This window comes from Prionailurus bengalensis, chromosome C1 (genome assembly GCF_016509475.1).
Source record: "Prionailurus bengalensis isolate Pbe53 chromosome C1, Fcat_Pben_1.1_paternal_pri, whole genome shotgun sequence".
Classification (NCBI taxonomy): domain Eukaryota; kingdom Metazoa; phylum Chordata; class Mammalia; order Carnivora; family Felidae; genus Prionailurus; species Prionailurus bengalensis.
In genome coordinates this window covers 32,904,775-32,925,509 of record NC_057345.1, presented here as the reverse complement: position 1 = coordinate 32,925,509, position 20,735 = coordinate 32,904,775, and the positions used below count along the sequence as shown (strand labels likewise).

The 20,735-nt window shown below is 38.8% G+C and overlaps 1 protein-coding gene across 4 annotated transcripts in view; it reads left to right on the top strand.

The window, feature by feature from the left end:
* The window catches only part of FOXJ3 (forkhead box J3), a 150,037-nt gene that overhangs the window by 119,663 nt on the left and 9,639 nt on the right, over positions 1–20,735 (top strand). For all 4 annotated transcript variants that reach the window (XM_043574600.1, XM_043574602.1, XM_043574601.1 and 1 more), the window contains 4 exons: positions 2,054–2,228; positions 6,122–6,538; positions 10,290–10,391; positions 11,014–11,205. In XM_043574600.1, coding sequence (XP_043430535.1) covers positions 2,054–2,228; positions 6,122–6,538; positions 10,290–10,391; positions 11,014–11,205 — 886 coding nt within the window. The remainder of the gene's footprint in view (positions 1–2,053; positions 2,229–6,121; positions 6,539–10,289; positions 10,392–11,013; positions 11,206–20,735) is intronic.

Below are 20,735 nucleotides of genomic sequence, written 5' to 3'. Positions count from 1 at the left end.
ATTCAAAGAAACACAAATCATACTTCTGGAATGCTAAGTATCAGAGGATAATGGAATACTTCATGTAGAGTTTTGAGGGAATAGGTTTGGATTATGTCCAGCTAAATTTGCATTCATGTGTGAACTCGAGAGAGAGACCTTCTTTGATACATGGAGCTTAAAAAGCATCCTACCTTTGTTTTCATGTACCCTTCCTAAAAAACATTACTTTGCTGATCAAGAGATGAACTAAATTAAAGCATTCAGTAATGATGAAATCACGATATAAGAGGATTGGTTGGCGCATTGAAGCAAACTAAGCAAAGATTTAATGATTTTAAGTTGCTTTTAAAATAATGTGAATGTAGGAAATCTTGACAGCAAACAGAATCAAAGAACACAGAGTATGGTATCAGAAAATAAAAGGAAAGGAAAAAATTAAATTTGTAGAACTAGGTGACAGAAGAAAGAACAAACCTATCTGTGTACACGTAGGAGGGTTAAACTTCGCTGTGAAAAGCCAGACATTGTAGACCACTCTTATTTATTTATTTTTTTAATGTTTATTTATTTTGCAAGAGAGAAATAGCAATCAGGGGAGGGACAGAGAGGGAGGGAGACAGAGAAACCTAAGCAGGCTCCGTAGTGCCCTTGCAGAGCCGGACGCAGAGCTCCAACTCACGACCCATGAGATCATGACCTAAGGTGAAATTAGGAGTCGGATGCTTAACTCACTGGGCCACCTGGGTGCCCCCAGACTGCTCTTTTTCACTTAACAAGACACCAAGTGGTCATCAAACACTTCTTAAGCAATAGTATAGCACCAGCTGCTGGTTGGGCTTGTCACAGGTGTATAGAATGAGCCTGTAATGACACAGTGAGCCCAGATGCACTGGGACAGTGTTACCACTTATGTATAAGCCAGATCAGTATGGTGTCAGCTCTCCACATCTCACAGGATGATTCCAAACTAGGGGGGCCAGGTGACAGACTTCACAAGTGGTGGGTCACTGTAGTGCAGGAACACATTCCATACTGCAACTAAGCAGTTGTATAACTTGCAGCTGTACCCTAAGAGGGTAAAGTAGAAAGTCCCCTGCCTTGCTGGAAATAGGGAGGCAGATGAGAAACTGTCTCATGGCAGCTTCCTGCAAGGTAGAGAGGGGGATGAGAAACTGCCCCATGGCTGCCTCCCACAAAACAGGAAGGCAGATGAGAAATGGATGAGAACTTGCTCCTCATAAGACCACTCACATTCTGTGTTCCAGGATAATCGCCACAGCTTAGGTCATCCTGCCATTGAGCCTTGCTTCCATGGCCTGTGTAGAGATGTGTAATGTTGCCAATGTGTCAGTGCCAGTACCGCCCCTTGATAAAATCTTTAAGAGATACAGATGATCATTTTTTATTTTATTTCTAGTTGTGCTGCCTTCAACGATAACTCTTATTTTTTAGGTAGTTATGCTGTTTTTTTTTTTCTTTGCATAGCTCAAAGCCAGACTGTATTTGTTTTTCTCAGAATCTTCTTTACCTGTTACCTTTCATTTCTTATTTCCCCTTGGTTTCATTTGAAACAATTTTCTCTAGAAATGGAGAGTTAGGTGTATTGAAGCTCCTTGCTGCTTTGGGCAGTGCCATACAACCTGACTCACAGTATTTGAGTTTAAATACTTAAAGATTAATTGAATAAATGAGAAATGTTAGTAATACCCCAATAGAGTGGAGTTGGAGACGAAATTGCTTCAGAAGAATCAAGATGAAGATTTTACAGAAACTGGAAGGGTTCCAGGCCTGGCTCATCATTTATTAGTGTGATCTTGGGAAGGTCATTGAACTTCTTTGAACTCTATCCCCTCTTTTATGAGATGTGGTGGTTGGGTTAGATTTCTGTGGTTCTTTAAAATCCAAGTTAACAATTTTGTGGTCTTGTCCTTTATGTGTACCCAACTTAACAGAGAATGGGAAAGCCAAAGACAGGGACAATATTCAAATAGTTTCATTCCTGTATTGTATGTAACAAACCAATTCTGATGTATAGAGCTACTAAATTAGTGGTATTTTCTTTTAACGTTAGGTGACAAACCATCCAGAACCGGTCTCTCAGTCATTAACTCCTCAACAGCAGCCACAGTACAACCTTCCCGAACGAGACAAACAACTACTTTTCTCAGAGTATAATTTTGAAGATCTCAGTGCCTCATTTCGGAGCCTTTATAAGTCAGTTTTTGAGCAGTCACTTAGTCAACAAGGTGAGTTTGTTTTCTTGGGGTGAGGGTTGTTTTATTGAAGTGTAATTGACATACATATCCTATTAGTTTCAGGTGGACTTTTTTAAATACCTTTTTTGTAAAGTAAAGTTTTTTAAAAATTTAATTTATTTTTTAAATTTACATCCAAGTTAGCATATAGTGCAACGGTGATTTCAGGAGTAGATTCCTTTTTTTTTTTTTTTTTAATGTTTATTTATTTTTGAGAGAGAGACAGAGCATGAGTGGGGGAGGGGCAGAGAGAGAGGGAGACAGAATCCGAAGCAGGCTCCAGGCTCCGAGCTGTCAGCACAGAGCTCAGTGTGGGGCTCAAACTCACAAACCGTGAGATCATGACCTGAGCTGAAGTCGGACGATTAACTGACTGAGCCACGCAGGCGCCCCCAGGAGTAGATTCCTTAATGCCCCTACCCATTTAGTCCATCCCCCCCACACACCCCCTCTGTTTGTTCTCCATATTTAAGAGTCTCTTATGTTTTGTCCCCCTCCCTGTTTTTTAATTATTTTTGCTTCCCTTCCTTTATGTTCATCTGTTTTGAAAAAAAAAAAATTTTTTTTTAACGTTTATTTATTTTTGAGACCGAGAGAGACAGAGCATGAACGGGGGAGGGTCAGAGAGAGGGAGACACAGAATCTGAAACAGGCTCCAGGCTCTGAGCTGTCAGCACAGAGCCCGACACGGGGCTCAAACTCACGGACTGCGAGATCATGACCTGAGCCGAAGTCGGCCGCTTAACCGACTGAGCCACCCAGGCACCCCTGTTCATCTGTTCTGTATCTTAAAGTCCTCATATGAGTGAAGTCATATGATATTGTTGTAAAGGAAATTTTTATTGAAAAATCTTTTTAAGGCTTATTTTCACATAGCAGCTGTTACATTTCTTTAATGGTTGAACAGTATCATCATGATCAAACTGAATATTCTTTGTGCCTTTACTGTGCCCTGTGTATATTTATATAATAGCACAAGAATGCAGATCAATTTCATCTTGCATACTTACTTCACTTCCTAGTGGTGTCCTGGAGGAGTGCTGTGTGAAGAGTTCTGACACTGCATCTGTGCCCTGTGGGGGAGGCTGCCATGGTTAATTAGCGTCTGGCATGTGAAGTGTTTGAGTGGTAAATGTTGCACTACAGGAATAGATGTGCCTTGCCTTTCTGTACCGTTATTAGCAAAGAGATAGCTGTTGGAATATGGTAGCACCAAGTCTGTAATTTAATGTGTGGCACTTATAAGTGAACACTATAGGATCACCATTTCATACAACACACTTAAATCATATTTTAGCAATAAAAGTGATTTTTGGTTGAGATGCTCTGTTGGCATCTCAATCAAATGCTAGATTGTTCTGTTATGTGTTACTGTCCTTTAGCTGCTGGTTTAATTTTGGTCAGAGTCATGTGATAGGATCAAGATGTTGCATTGTCCTTCCTCCATAAAATACTAGAAATTGTTGGGAACTCTACTATTAAAGTACTTCCTAATTGCTTCGTTTGACAAATTATTTCTGCCCCAACTCAGAGAGCGTACCTGTTCACAGCAGTGAATACAATAGACAAAAATCCCTGTGTTTATAGTTTACATTTTAATGATTATCATTGTCAGATACTATGAAAGTTAGTTATATGCATCAGTGAATATCAGTAACTTGTACAGGAAGTTGGTTTTTCTGGTTAAGGTAAGATTCATGTATTTTTCTCAAGTTTTCTTTTAAATTTTCTTTCCAGAAAAGTGCAAAAGGGACTAATACAAGATTTTGCTAGCAGATCCAGCTGTGGTGATCATATTAGAAAAATACTGGCTTTGCCCTGCGTCGGGCTCTGTGCTGACAGCTCGGAGCCTGGAGCCTGCTTCAGATGATGTGTCTCTCTCTCTCTCTGTTCCTCCCCCGCTCACACTCTGTCTCTCTCAAAAATAAATAAATATTAAAAAAAGAGAGAGAAATACTGGCTTTGAAATAGCAATGGCAAGAATTTCTGAAACCCCTAATGATATTTCATCACACTAAATTTTTTTTTTTAAAACAATTTGGGATTGAAAATGGAATAGATCATATCTGGGTTCCCTTTTAAAATGGTAAGATGTTATTGGAAATAGATAATGAAGTAACTGCTTTCTTTTATGTGACTGTAATAACCTTGTAGATTCCCTGTAAATAACAGTTCTTTCCAGGGCCAAGGCAAGAACTTAACTCTTCCGTGTATAAAATCTTAATTTATTAGGTTTTGAGGTTATCTTACAATGTACTCTAATGCAATTTTGCTATTAAAAAAAAATTTAGTTTATTTTTTGAGAGAGAGAAAGAGCAGGGGAGGGGCAGAGAGAGAAGGAGAGAGAGAGAATCCCAAGCAGGCTCCCCACTGTCAGCACGGAACACAGTGCAGGGCTCGAACCCATGAACTGTGAGGTCATGACCTGAGCTGAATTGAGAGTCGGATGCTTAACCGACTGAGCCACCCAGGTGCCTCTAATGTAATTTTACTATTAATGGGGAGTATGAGAATAATATCACTTTTATTTAAAAGGTTTGATTCTTTTACTGACTGGCACTACGCTTCAGGATTTTATTTTTCACTTAATAAAATTTTTCTTGTGTTTGGTTCAGTAAAATGTGTTATGTGCCATCCTTTGGGATCTGAAAGTAGCGTAGTCATGTAGAACAAAATATTGGAGTAAGATTTCTTAAAATGAATGTCTACCTGCAAACCAAAAGTACATTATTTTTAACATTAGGTGCTTCTGGTCTAATCATCATTATCATCATAGCAGCTAACATTTACTGAGCTCATCTGCACCCTGCACTTGCACCATGGCTTTTAATCCTCACGATTCTGTGAAATAGATATATCATACCCATCTATAAGTGAGGTAATGGTGGCTTGTAGAGGTTAATAACTTTTCAAAGTTACCAAGCGTGCAGATGGGAGTACAGAGACTTGAATCCTTACTTTCCGGTGCTGTAAATTATGCAGTCTTAGTCCCTAAAGTGTACATGTCTCAAGAATACTCCATAAGCCAAATGAAGAAGCAGTGGAGGTGGCTGTTTTGTTTCTCTTAGTTTTAAGAATTCTGGCTGCCTTTGACTTAAGAGTTTTTGGAGTAGTCAAAGAGTTCAGAAATAACAGGGCCTTATTTTCCTCTCCACCTCTGTCAAAGCCTTTGGTCTTCAGGCCTGTAGAGAACCATCCTGGATGTAACCCAACACCTTTCCCACTTTTCCCCTAACATTTACTCAGTCTTTCAAGACTTTGTCTCAGATACTGCCTTTTTAAGGGAAAAAAAAATTTTTTTGCATTTATTTAGTTTTGAGAGACAGAGACAGAGCACACATGGGGGAGGGGCAGAGAGAGAAGGAGACACAGAATCCAAAGCAGGCTCCAGGCTCTGACCTGTCAGCACAGAGCCCGATGCGGGGCTTGAACCCATGAACCGTGGGATCATGACCTGAGCTGAAGTCGGATGCTTAACCAATGGAGCCACCCAGGCGCCCCTCAGATACTGCCTTTTTAAGGACAGCTTTTCCATATCCCAGCCCTTTCCTAACTGAATAGGCAAGAGGCAGAATTCCTGTGTGCCTTCCGTATACTTCTGCCTTAGTACTTACATTATTGGACATAACCTCCTTGAGTGTCTGTCCTTCTTCTAGGCCATGGGCTACTTGAGGGCAGAGCCTGGTGTTTCTTAACTCTTCTCAGTGATTCCAGAGTCTGGTGTTCAGTGGATGTTCCATCAACACTTTTTAAACCGAACTGGCATTGTTTCCTGAGGATGTGTACCTCTGCTCTGTAAACGTCTGTTTATTTTGTAAACGTCTGCCACAAAATAACAACTGAAACCTGACCCTGAATGCTCTTGCTTCTCTGACTATGTCTAGGTTTGATGACCATCCCTTCCGAATCTTCCCAGCAGTCCCACACCTCGTGTCCATATCAGCACTCTCCTAGCAACACAGTGAGCTCTCATCCACACAGCAACCAGAGCAACCTGTCCAACAATCATGGCAGTGGCCTCAGCACCACGGGCAGTAATTCAGTCGCACAGGTCTCACTGCCTCACTCCCAGATGCATACACAGCCGTCTCCACACCCATCCCATCGACCACATGGTTTACCACAGCATCCACAGCGTCCCCAGCACCCGGCATCGCACCCGCAGCAACACAGCCAGCTCCAGCCCCCTCACCCCCAGCACCCCTCTCCACATCAACACGTACAGCACCATCCGAACCATCAACATCAGCCGTTAACACATCAGGCGCCGCCACCCCCACAACAGGTATCCTGTAATTCTGGTAAGTTGGTGTCTCCTGACTTGTGTTTGGCTAACTGTGAATTAGGATATGTTCTTTGTTATCTGGGGCTTATATATATTTACTACCAAAACTCTTCTCTCTTCTCCTTTTGTGTTTCCTTGCTGTAATCCTGTAGTTGTAAGTCACTGAATGCATACAGTGTATCAGATTTTTGTGGTTAAAATTTATCATGACATCATAGGCAGACTCAGTAACCTTGTAGGTTTTGGTTTTAACTCTTGTTTGTTCTTCTGGAAAATAAGTGTTTTTGTGATCATTTGAAAGAAGAATGGGATGCACAGTCTGTCTATAATCTATTGTGATTCAGTGTGGTATAGAAGAAAGAGTATAGATTTGTGTCAGAAAAACATGTATTTGAGTCCTCATTATGGCTCTTGTGATCTTTCGTGTATTTCTCTTAGTCTTATTATTTTCTCATCTATACATATGGAACTAAAGTACCCTGATATACAGTGTTGTTATGAGGATTGCATTGAGAATACAAATAGGAAATGCCTCGTCAGGTACCTAGCCTTTAAGTATTCAGAGAATGTTCCCACTCTTCCTTTCTTCGCTTATTCCTGCCAAGTATCTCATTTTAGAAAGATAGATTGCAAAGGAAGAAGACATTCTTCACATTCTCATTTTTAAAAAATCTATTGCTCTTAAGATAGGTCTTGATAGTTTCTGGTGACATGCTTAATTGACATTGCTTATAGACCAGGCATCTCTCTGTACTGCAGCACTCCCAAGGGGTGCCACAGACAGAGACTACAAGGTGATTGGGGCCCTTTGGAGCTGTGCCAGAGTACACATCCTTCCCTCAGCTTGCCTGGCTGCCCACTTACCATCTAAATCACTGATGAGATTTTTATCCTGGAGCGACAATTTCTAAGTGCTGGCCAGTGCTAGTTCTTACCAATTAGAAATTGATCATTATTTCAGGCAATTAAAAATCTGTTGAGGGGGAAGTAACCTTTAGATAGTGTATACTGTCTCTTATATTCTGACTTTGCTATAAAGCTTAAGTTTTTCTGAAATGGTTTCCCTTTTTACAAAGTAGAAAAAATATAATTTTGGGGGGGGGAGAATTAAGGTACAGAAATGCAGATCAGAGTACTTGAAACTTAGTTTCTTTTCATAATTTATTTTGTTTTCCCAGTTAATAACTAAGTAGGTTCTAGAATAAAGTTGAAAATTGGGTATAGTTCTTTCCTTGATGGAAGATCTCCTAAAACACCTTAAAATTATTTTTAAGTTTACGCCTAGAAAAAAAAGTATAAATATAGGCCTCTTTTGTAACTGTTAGTGTTAGTCACTATTGCCCACCTTTAAAAAAATTTTTTTTTTATTGAACTTGTAATTCATGCGCCATGTTACATTAGTTTTAGATGTACAACACAGTGATTCAACAACTCTACATGTTATGCTCTGTCCACAAGTATAGCTACCATCTGTCACTATACAATGCTGTTAAAATACCTACCACTGACTGTATTTCTTATGCTGTACCTTTCATACCTGTGACTTGTGTCATAATTAGAAGCCTGTACCTCCCACTCCTCTTCACCCATTTGGCACCCCAACCTGTTTGTTCTGTGTTTTCAGATTCCACATATAAGTGAGATCTTAATGATATTTGACTTCCTCTGACTTTCTTCACTTACACTTGCCTACCTTTTAATGTCAGTGCACTCTTCAGAAAGTGAAGCTTGTTCTTAGTATGATTTTTTAAAGACACTTTAAAAAAATTATTGTATTTTATTTTAGAGAGTGCTAGTGGGGGAAAAGGGCAGAGAGTGAGGGATGGGGAGAGAATGAAAATCTTAACCAGCCTCTACACCCAGCATGGAGCCTGATGGGAGGCTTGATTCCATGACCCTGGGATCATACCCTGAGGTGAAATCAAGAGTCAGATGTTCAACTGAGCCACCCAGGCACCTCGTTTTTAATATGATTTTAAGGATTGACTAATGATTGTAGAGATTTGATATCAGTAGAAGTCTGATGCTCTGGTCTTTCTTTCTATTAAATCTAATGATTGCTAGGGCAGAAAAAAGTACTATTACAGCTGAAAACACTCCATCATGTGGTCTTAGTCGCCTGTTATTATATCAGCAGTTGCTTGCAGGAGAAGGAAAGTAGCTGTTCACCTGGAGCTGTTAGGAATAATCATTTTGGCTGTGATAATAATCTCTATGAATTAAAAATTTGTCATTTATAAGATGAGGCTAAGCAGGTTGTCTTAAATAGGGAAGGAATGGAAGAAACTAATAGTTGTTTGAGTTCCCACTATGTGGTAGGCAATTTAGATACATCATCTCATATTATCTTCCCAATTCAAGTATGAATTACCACATTTAGTAGATAGGAAAGTGTAACTCAAAAAAATTAAGTAGTTTGCTTGAGATCAGAGCTAATAAGTGGTAGAATTGGAATTTGTATTGTGGCTTGTCAGGACTTCAAAGATTGTAACACCAGTAATTCCAAAAGGACTAAAATCAGTAACCATTTACTGATTTGTAGAGTTTGTTTGCCTAGCCACTCTCTTGCAGAGATTGCTTTGTGTTGCCAAGTCAGCATTTATTATAGGTTATGGACTTGAAAGTCTGATGGACTTGAATGTTTGTGCCTTAGTTAGGGCATTATTTTTCCCCAACAAATTTCTCGCTAAATTAAGAGTTGCCTAAGGGCAGAGTCACGTTGTCTCTGGTTCATTGTTTATTTGAAACAAAAGTCCATAATTGGCAGATTTTTGTAAACCAAGTAACCAGTAGTTGATAGAGAGTTAATCTGTGTTACGGCAAAAAAATCCTTTTTACTAGTTCTTACCTTTATCCATCCAGGGATGATTCTGATAACAGAATAATTTGTGCAGCAGTCACTGAAGGGAGGATTTTCTTCCTCTACTCAGTACTGTCTCATTGAGGGTAGTTCTTGCCCCATGCCCCTGAGTAGTGATCACTTTGCTGACATACAGACTGTGGAGTCTTAACCCTCCTGATGATGTCACATCAGAGCGCACTGTTCCTGACTAGAAATGCCCTGGTTTGGATTCATCAGCATTTCTTAGAGAGGTCTCAACCCTTTCTTTTTCTGCTTTGCCAGGAGGACTGTATTAAGACATTTCTCTCTCCTAAGGTTGCCTTGTAAGAAATTTGTCTACTTGCTATACAATCTCATTTACCTCCCTTCAGTCACTTAAGTCAGTGCTTTAAGTTATACTGTGTTGCTTCTAAATGGGAACCTACCTCTGAGTTACAAAGAACATATCTCTTAATGTCATAACAAGACAGGAAAATGAACTTCATATAGTGGCGAGGGCAGATGTATTATTGATTTATATGACTTGTAGTGCCTGGCCATTCATTTGTACTGTACAAATGTAAAGAGCACTAATCAAGTTTGACATTTTAAGGTGATAGGGCTATTTGTGAGCTTTCAGACTAGAGCTTAGAAGCACCAGGTTCAAGTTTTGGATTCATCATGGTGACCTTGCTAAGTTATGCCATCTCTCTGGGTTCATTTTCTTTTTATTTATGGAACGAAGAGGAATAAGACCCCTCTTCCTGTTTCACAGAGATGACTGCCCCCAGCAATAAATACATGATATTAATGTGTACAAATCCATTTGTAAAACTGGATAGGAATCTGCCCGTGTCAGGAATAAGCCCAGCTCATTATCTTCCCCTACCCTGTACTTCACACTCACTATTCAAGACTTATAGTGTTGTCAATATTATTTTTATAGGTGTTTCGAATGATTGGTATGCAACACTTGATATGCTAAAAGAAAGTTGTCGAATTGCCAGCAGTGTTAATTGGTCAGATGTAGACCTTTCACAGTTCCAAGGTGAGTATTGGGTCTTTTTGACATATAACCAAATACACATGATCCTGTTTTCTCTCATAGATACAAGTTTCGTTGTGGTAGAAATAGATGTCTTTTTTTTTTTTTTTAATTTTTTTTTTAACGTTTATTTTTGAGACAGAGAGAGACACAGCATGAACGGGAGAGGGTCAGAGAGAGAGAGGGAGACACAGAATCTGAAGCAGGCTCCAGGCTCTGAGTTGTCAGCACAGAGCCCGACACGGGGCTCGAACTCATGGACCGCGAGATCATGACCTGAGCCGAAGTCGGCCGCTTAACCGACTGAGCCACCCAGGCGCCCCAGATATCTTCTTATCTAGTGTTTCTTTTGCAGTTGGAGTATGCTTAAAAATTCTGCAAAATTCATAATTAAGTCTTTTAGTCAGTTGGTATAGCAGAGGGTCAGACAAGAGTTCTGAAAGAAGTTTGGCCACATTTAGAATAATTAGGCTTTGAATAATTTTTAAATGTCATTTTGCATTGCATGGGAAAATCACTACCAGTGGAAATCTTGAGGGCTAAAAAAAAATTGTGTCTTGTTATTTTCATTGGGATATTTGTAGAACAAACTATGCTAACTGTATTTCTAATGCTTTTCTCATAGGTTTGATGGAGAGTATGAGACAGGCAGATCTCAAGAACTGGTCTTTGGATCAGGTTCAGTTTGCTGATCTCTGTTCTTCTCTTAACCAATTCTTTACACAAACTGGCCTTATCCACTCACAGAGTAATGTTCAGCAAAATGTCTGTCATGGTGCCATGCATCCAGCAAAACCTTCCCAACACATTGGAACAGGTATGGATTTAATTATCTTCTCGATTTTCTCTCTTCATTTGTGTGAAATTCAGTAAGTGAGGTAACTTGGTATGTTACTTGGTATATTAATAGGTGACAGTGATCTGTTTGCATCTTTTTATTTTTAAGAAATGAAATGAACTCAAATAATATATGTATTTAAGGTATATTTTAGAAAAATTGAGATAAAGAGACTATATTTTTCTGTCATGATTTCTATGATTCTTTTGTTTACAATTGACTTTTCTTTGTGATCTTTTAAGTTCTCAAACAAGAATTAAATGTTTTAGATACATTTTTAAAAATTTTTTTTTTTTTTGACGTTTATTTATTTTTGAGACAGAGAGAGACAGAGCATGAACAGGGGAGGGGCAGAGAGAGAGGGAGACACAGAATCGGAAGCAGACTCCAGGCTCTGAGCCGTCAGCCCAGAGCCCGACGCGGGGCTCGAACTCACGGACCGTGAGATCGTGACCTGAGCTGAAGTCGGAGGCTTAACCGACTGAGCCACCCAGGCGCCCCTAGATACATTTTTATAAGAATATAGTTATGAAGTTATATCAGTTTAAATGTGTATAGACTTGCAAAGAAAATCAGCATGTCTAATTTTATATATTTTCTAAGAATGTTAAGATTTAAATTTCAAAGTTTACTTGAAGAGCACATAATGGTAAATAGTCTCAGTATTTTACTCTTGACTCAAAATTTGTGCTCTGTAGTTTTCGTCTCACTTTCTTACTTTTCTCGTTACCTTTGTAGCCATCTCTGATTACAGTGCCTTCTCTTTTCTCAAGTTTCTGTTCTGTAGGTGTTTACTATCCAAGTTCTCTCTTCATTTTAATTTCTTTCCACCTTTTATCTCTTAAGTTGACTTTCTGTTTGTTATTTTGGTTTTCTATTTGATGCATTTTTTAAAAGTTCTCTCTTTTTATTTTATTTACTTATTTTGAGAGAGACAGAGACAGCATGAGTGGGGGAGGGGCAGAGAGAGAGGGAGAGAGAGAATCCGAAGCAGACTCTGTGCTGTCTGCACAAAGCCCAGTGCAGGACTTGAACTTACCAAACCATGAGACTATGACCTGAGCTGAAACCAGGAGTTGGATGCTTAACCGACTGAGGCGTCCGGGTGCCGCCAAAAGTCCTTTCTTTTCTATCCTGAGTGGCTTTCTTCAACCATTATCCTAGCAAATTTCACATATTTGGTCTTCACATATTCTCAAGATTCCCAGATCTTTCTTTTCCTGAAATCTTTATTTATGTGTCTTTTGATAGAAATCTTCCATCATCTGTGCTTCTTCCACTTGAATAGCTTACCTAACGTGAAACCCTCAGTGGCTATTTGATTTTGATGACTTACTCATTTCATAAATTATATCCAAGAACCTCATTCAGTGCTTGCCATATACCTGAATTTGTTGAGTGCCCTCTATGTGCCTGACAACTAAGCTTCATTTTTTGATAACTCTTTAGCTCCTTCCTGTCTGTGTCTTTCTCTGTCACTTCCTTTTTGGTATCTTCCTGATATATACTCTATGAAAAACATTTTTTATTGTAAAATATAATGTAAAATTCACCATCCCAGTCATCCTTAAATGTATAGTTCAGTGGCGTTAAATATATTCATAACGTGCAACTGTCCCCACCATCCATCTCCATAACTCTTTTCATCTTGTAAAGTGGATGATATTCTGTATTCATTAAACAGTACATCCCCCCCCCCCCCCGCCCCACATTCTAACCATCCCTCAACCCCCTGCCAAGGCCCTGGAAGCCACTATTCTACTTTCTGTTTCTGATTTTTGACTAAGTACTTCATGTAAGTGAAATACAGTATTTGTCTTTTTCTGACTGGCTTATTTCACTTCGCATCTCTTCATCCATGTTGTGGCACATGTTAGAATTTCCTTCCTTTTTATGGCTGTGTACTAGTGCACTGTATGTGTATACCACATTTGCTTATCCATTCATCTGTTGATGAACACTTAGGATGCTTTCATGTTTTAGCTGTTGTGAATAATGTTGCTGTGAACATGAGTGTACTGATATTTTTTCAAGGCCCGGCTTTCAGTTCTTTTGGGTGTATATCCATATCTGGAATTGCTGGATCTTGTGGTAATTCTGTTTCTTTTCTTTTTTTTTTTTAAATATGAAATTTATTGTTGAATTGGTTTCCGTACAACACCCAGTGCTCATTCCAACAGGTGCCCTCCTCAATGCCCATCACCTACCTTCCCCTCCCTCCCACTCCCCCCATCAACCCTCAGTTTATTCTCAGTTTTAAAATTTTTTTTTTTTAACGTTTATTTTTGAGACAGAGAGAGACAGAGCATGAACGGGGGAGGGGCAGAGAGAGAGGGAGACACAGAATCTGAAGCAGGCTCCAGGCTCTGAGCCATCAGCCCAGAGCCCGACGCGGGGCTTGAACTCACAGACCGTGAGATCGTGACCTGAGCTGAAGTCGGACGCCCAACCAACTGAGCCACCCAGGCGCCCCTATTCTCAGTTTTTAAGAGTCTCTTATGGTTTGGCTCTCTCCCTCTCTAACTTTTTTTTTTCCCTTCCCCTCCGCCATGGTCCTCTGTTAAGTTTCTCAGGATCCATGTAAGAGTGAAAACATATGTATCTTTCTATGTATGACTTATTTCACTTAGCATGACACTCTCCAGTTCCATCCGCATTGCTACAAAAGGTCATATTTCATTCTTTCTCATTGCCAAGTAGTATTCCATTGTGTATGTAAACCACAATTTTTCTTTATCCATTCATCAGGTGATAGACATTTAGGCTCTTTCCATCATTTGGCTATTGATGAAAGTGCTGCTATAAACATTGGGGTACAAGTGCCCCTATGCATCAGCACTCCTGTATCCCTTGGGTAATTCCTAGCAGTGCTATTGCTGGGTCATAGGGTAGATCTGTTTTCAATTTTTTGAGGAACCTCCACATTGTTTTCCAGAGTGGCTGCACCAGTTTGCATTCCCACCAACAATGCAAGAGGGTTCCCGTTTCTCCACATCCTCACCAGCATCTATAGTCTCCTGATTTGTTCATTTTAGCCACTCTGACCAGTGTGAGGTGGTATCTCAGTGTGGTTTTGATTTGTATTTCCCTCATGAGGAGTGATGTTGAGCATCTTTTCATGTGCCTGTTGGCCATCTGGATGTCTTCTTTAGAGAAGTGTCTATTCATGTTTTCTGCCCATTTCTTCACTGGATTATTTGTGTTTCGGATGTGGAGTTTGGTGAGTTCTTTACAGACTTTGGATACTAGCCCTTTGATATGTCTTTGGAAATATTTTCTCCCATTCCGTTGGTTGCCTTTTAGTTTTATTGATTGTTTCCTTTGCAGTGCAGAAGCTTTTTATCTTGATGAGGTCCCAATAGTTCATTTTTGCTTTTAATTCCCTTGCCTTTGGAGATGTGTCAAGTAAGAAATTGCTGCGGCTGAGGTCAGAGAGGTCTTTTCCTGCTTTCTCCTCTAGGGTTTTGATGGTTTCCTGTCTCACATTCAGGTCCTTTATCTATTTTGAGTTTATTTTTGTGAATGGTGTAAGAAAGTGGTCTAGTTTCATTCTTCTGCATGTTGCTGTCCAGTTCTCCCAGCACCATTTGTTAAAGAGACTGTCTTTTTTCCATTGGATATTCTTTTCCTGTTTTGTCAAAGATTAGTTGGCCATACGTTTGTGGGTCTAGTTCTGGGGTTTCTATTCTATTCCATTGGTCTATGTGTCTGTTTTTGTGCCAATACCATCTTGATGATTACAGCTTTGTAGTAGAGGCTAAAGTCTGGGATTGTGATGCCTCCCGCTTTGGTCTTCTTCTTCAATATCACTTGGGCTATTCGGGGTCTTTTGTGGTTCCATACAAATGTTAGGATTGCTTGTTCTAGCTTCGAGAAGAATGCTGGTGAAATTTTGATGGGGATTGCATTGAATGTGTAGATAGCTTTGGGTAGTATTGACATTTTAACTATTCTTCCAATCCATGAATGGAATGTTTTTCCATTTCTTTGTATCTTCTTCAATTTCCTTCATAAGCTTTCTATAGTTTTCAGCATACAGATCTTTTATATCTTTGGTTAGATTTATTCCTAGGTATTTTATGGTTCTTGGTGCAATTGTGAATGGGATCAGTTTCTTTATTTGTCTTTCTGTTGCTTCATTATTACTGTATAAGAATGCAACTGATTTTTGTACATTAACTTTGTATCCTGCAACTTTGCTGAATTCATGTATCAGTTCTAGCAGACTTCTGGTGGAGTCTGTCGGGTTTTCCCCGTGTATACATGTCATCTGCAAAAAGTGAGAGCTTGACTTCATCTTTGCCAATTTTGATGCCTTTGATTTCCTTTTGTTGTCTGATCATTGATGCTAGAACTTCCAACACTATGTTAAACAACAGCGGTGAGAGTGGACATCCCTGTCGTGTTCCTGATCTCAGGGGAAAGCTCTCAGTTTTTCCCCATTGAGGATGATATTAGCTGTGGGCTTTTGATAAATGGCTTTTATGATGTTTAAGTATGTTCCTTCTATCCCAACTTTCGAGGGTTTTTATTAAGAATGCTGAATTTTGTCAAATGCTTTTTCTGCATCGATTGACAGAATCATATGGTTCTTTTCTTTTCTTTTATTAATATGATGTATCACATTGATTGATTTGTGAATGTTGAACCAGCCCTGCAGCCCAGGAATGAATCCCACTTGATCATGGTGAATAATTCTTTTTATATGCTGTTGAATTAGATTCATTAGTATCTTATTGAGAATTTTTGCATCCATATTCATCAGGGATATTGGCCTGTAGTTCTCTTTTTTTTGCTGGGTCTCTGTCTGGTTTAGGAATCAAAGTAGTGCTGGCTTCATAGAATGAGTCTGGAAGTTTTCCTTCCTTCTATTTTTTGGAACAGCTTGAGAAGGATAGGTATTATCTCTGCTTTAAATGTCTGGTAGAATTCCCCAGGGAAGCCATCTGGTCCTGGACTCTTATTTGTTGGGAGATTTTTGATAACTGATTGAATTTCTTTGCTGGTTATGGGTCTTTTCAAGTTTTCTATTTCTTCCTGTTCGAGTTTTGGAAGTGAGTGGGTGTTTAGGAATTTGTCCATTTCTTCCAGGTTGTCCAGTTTGTTGGCATATAATTTTTCATAGTATTCTCTGATAATTGCTTGTATTTCTGAGGGGTTGGTTGTAATAATTCCATTTTCATTCATGATTTTATCTATTTGGGTCATCTCCCTTTTCTTTTTGAGAAGTCTGGCTAGAGGTTTATCAATTTTGTTTATTTTTTCACAAAACCAACTCTTGGTTTCATTGATCTGCTCTACAGTTTTTTTTAGATTCTATATTGTTTATTTCTGCTCTGATCTTTATTATTTCTCTTCTGCTGGGCTTGGGGTGTCTTTGCTGTTCTGCTTCTATTTCCTTTAGGTGTGCTGTTAGATTTTGTATTTGGGATTTTTCTTGTTTCTTGAGATAGGCCTGGATTGCAAAAAACATCTCATCCTCAGGTTGAAGAAGCAAAGAGGAGTGAGGAAAGATATCGCTCAAAGTCTCTGCAGTAGAGATTGTGACCTGAATGGACTTCTGGAACAAAAACCACTTCTGAAATACATACGATTTCCACTCATTCACAGGCAGATCTATCCTACTTTAGGTCTTCAGAGATCCCCACTGTGCCAAGCTCAGGGTCTAGCACTGGCGGGAGCTCCACCCTGGGTTGCGGAAGTAATCCAAGTTACTGCTTGACTATGGTTAGCAGCAGGGTTATCAGCGAATAGCTCTCTTCCAGTCGGTTGGTCTGCCAAAAGCCGAGCCAGGCTTTTCACCGAGAACCCTCTTAGCAAGCTTCCCTGTTTCATTTTTTTGAGGAACCACCATACTGTTTTTCACAGTGGCTATACCATTTTACAATCCCACTAACAGTGTACAAGGTTTCCAGTTTTTCTGCGTTGCCAACATTTGTTATTTTCTGGGTTTGTTTTTTTTTTTTTCTCTTTTTAAAAAAAATAGTTATTGGGTGTGAGGTGGTATCTCATTGTAGTTTTGATTTGCATTCCTTGATAATTAGTGATACTGAGCAGCTTTTCATCTGCTTATTGGCCATTTTTGGATCTTCTTTGGAGAACTGTCTATTCAAGTCCTTTGTCCATTTTTTAATTGGGTTGTGTTTTTGTTTTGTTGCTGAGTTTTTAGTAGTTTTTGTTAGTAGTAGTTCTTGATATTTCTGGTTATTAACCCTTTTTCAGGTACATGATTTGCAGATATTTTCCTTTATTATTTTGTTTTCTTTTTTTACTGTGTTGATAGTATCTTTTGATGCATAGTTTTTAAATTTTTCATGGAGTCCAGCTCATCTGATTTTTGTTGCCTGTGACTTTGGTATCCTATCCAAGAAATCATTGCCAAATCCAATGTTATGTAGCTCTTTCCCTATGTTTTCATCTAAGAATTTTATGGTTTAGGTCTTGCATTTAATAAGTCTTTGACCCATTTTGAGTTAATTTTTGTATATGCTGTCAGATAAGAGTCCAGTTTCCTGCTTTTGCGTATGTATATCCAGTCTTTTCCTAGCTGAAAAGACTGTCCTTTCCCCATAGAAAGGTTTTGACACCTTTGTCAAAAATCATTTGACCAGGGGCTCCTGGGTGGCTCAGTCAGTTGGGCGTCTGACTCTTGGTTTCAGCTCAGGTCGTGATCTCATGGTTCATGGGTTCAAGCCCCACACTGGGCCCCACACTGACAGCACAGGGCTTGCTTAGGATTTTTTCTCCCTCTCCCTCTGCCCCTTCCCCACCCCCTCTCAAAATAAATACACAAAGTTGAAAAAAAATCATTTGACTATATACACAAGAGTTCGTTCCTGGGTTCTGTGTTCTATTCCAGTGTTCTTACTGTATTTGTCTTTATGCCAGCACCACATTATTTCAGCTACTATGTTTTTGTAGTAAGTTTTGAAATCAGGAAGTGTGAGTCTGCCAGCTTTTTGTTCAAGATAGTTTTGGCTCTTCAGGGTCTCTTGAGATTCCCTATACATTTTAGGATGGGATTTTCTGTTTTTGCCAAAAAGAAAAAATGGATTTTTGATACAGATTACATTGACTCTGTAGATCACTTTGGATAGTATTGACATCTTAACAGTATTGTCTTCCAGTGTGTGAACATGAGATACGTTTTCATTTAATTTATGTTGTCTTGAATTTCTTTCAGCAATGTTTTTGTAGTTTTCATTGTACAAGTCTTAAACTTCTGTAATTAATTCCTAAGTATTTTTTATGCCATTGTAAATGGACTTATTTCTATAATTTCCTTTTTCAGATTACTCATTGTGTAAAAATGGAACTGATTTTTGCCAAATATTGACTTTGTATCCTCTACTTTGCTGGATTTACTTATTCTGACAGTTTGCTTACTTTGGGGGTGGAAAGTTTGGAGGTTTTTACATATAAGATCGTATCTGTGAGCTGAGATAAATATACTTTTTCCTTTCTGATTTTGATGCCTTTTATTTCTCTTTCTTGCCTAATTGCTCTGGCTAGTACTCCCAGTAGTATGGTGAATGAAAGTGGTAAAAGTCGACATCCTTGCTGTGTTCTTGGTCTTAGAAAAGTTTTCAAGTCTTTCACCATTGAACATAATGTTTGCTGTGGGATTTCCGACTATGGTTTTTAACATGTTAAAGTAGCTTCCTTTTATTCCTAGTTTGTGTTTTTATTATGAAACTTTCATCATTAACTTCTCCTGCATCAATTGAGATGAGCATGTAGGTTTATCCCCCCCTTTATTCTGTTAGTGTGGTGTATTGCATTGATCAATTTTCATATGTTGGACTACCCTTTTATATTCCAGAAATAATCTCACTTGGTCATGGTGTTTAATCCTTCTAATATGGTATTAAATTAATTTTGCTTGTGTTTTGTTTAGAGTTTTTGGATCAGTGTTCATAAAGGACATTGGTCTGTAGTTTCCTTGTTAGGTGTCTTTGTCTCACTTTGGTATCAGGCTAATTTTGGCCTCATAGGATGAGTTAGGAAGTGCTTCCTGTCTTTCAGTGTTTTGGAAAAGTTTGAGAAGGATTGGTGTTAGTTATTTAAATGTTTGGTATAATTCACCAGTGAAGCTGTCAGGTCCAAGGCTTTTCTTTGCTGATAGATTTTTGATTAACTGATTCAATCTTATAGTTTTAAGTGTATTCAGATTTTCTATTTCTTTGTGATTTAGTCTTGGTGGCTCTTGTGTTTCTAGGAATTTGTTCATTTCATCTAGGTTATCCAATATATTAATGTACAGTTGCTCGTAGTACTCTCATATGATCCTGTTTTTTTACTTTTTGATCAGTTTTAGTAATTTTTTTAATGTTTATTTTATTTTTGTGAGAGAGCGAGCAAGCAAGCACAAGTGGGGAAGGGCAGAGAGGGAGACACAGAATCCGAAGCAGGCTCCAAGCCCTGAGCTGTCAACACAGAGCCCAACATGGGGCTTGAACTCAAACTGTGAGATCATGACCTGAACCACAGTTAGATGTTTAACTGACTGAGCCACCCAGGTGCCCCATTTTTTATCCATTGACTATCACCACTTTCATTTCTGATTTTATCCGTTGTCTGTTTTATTTATCTCTGCTCTAATCTTTATGATTTCCTTCTTTCTGATAGCTTTGGATTTATTCTGTTCTTTTTTTGTAGGTCTTTTTTTTTTTTTTTAATTTTTATTTATTTTGAGAGAGGTATTGAGTGTACACCAGCATGGGAGGGGCAGAGGGAGAGAGAGAATCCCAAGCAGGCTAACAGTCAGTACAGAGCCTGATGCAGGTCTTGAACTCATGAACCATGAGATCGTGACCTGAGCTGAAATTGAGTCAGACACTTAACTGAGCCACCCAGGTGCCCCTGTAGGTCTTAAAATTGTAAAGTTAGGTTTTTGATGGAGATCTTCCTTGTTTTTATGTGTTTATGACTATAAATTTCCCCCTCGACACTACTCTGGCTGTTCCATAAGTCTCCATATGTTGTTTTGTTTACATTTGCCTCTAAGTATTTTCTAATTTTTCTTATGATCTCTTCTTTGATCTGTTAGTTGTTTGAGGGTTGTTTTAACTTCCACAAATTTGAGAATTTTCCAGTTTACTTCTGTTACTGATTTCTAACTTCATCCTGTTGTGGTCAGAGAAGATACTTTGTATATCTTATCATTTAAAATCTATTGAGACTTAATGTGGAGCCTAAATATGGTCTGTCCTATGAAATGTCCAGGTGCACTTGAGAAGAATGTGTATACTATACTGTTCTGGGTAGAATGTTCTGTATTTGTCTGTTAGATCTAGTTGGTTTATTGTGTTCTCTGTTTCCTTACTTATCTTCTGCCTGGTTGTTCTTTCCATTATTGAGTGTGGGGTATTTACATCACCAATTATTATTGCAGAGCTGTTTATTTCTCCTTTCCATTCTGTCAGTTTTTGCTTCATATTTTTTGTGGTCTATTATTAGGTGCATAAGGTGTTTATAATTGTTATGTCTTTTTGCTGTATTGAACCTTT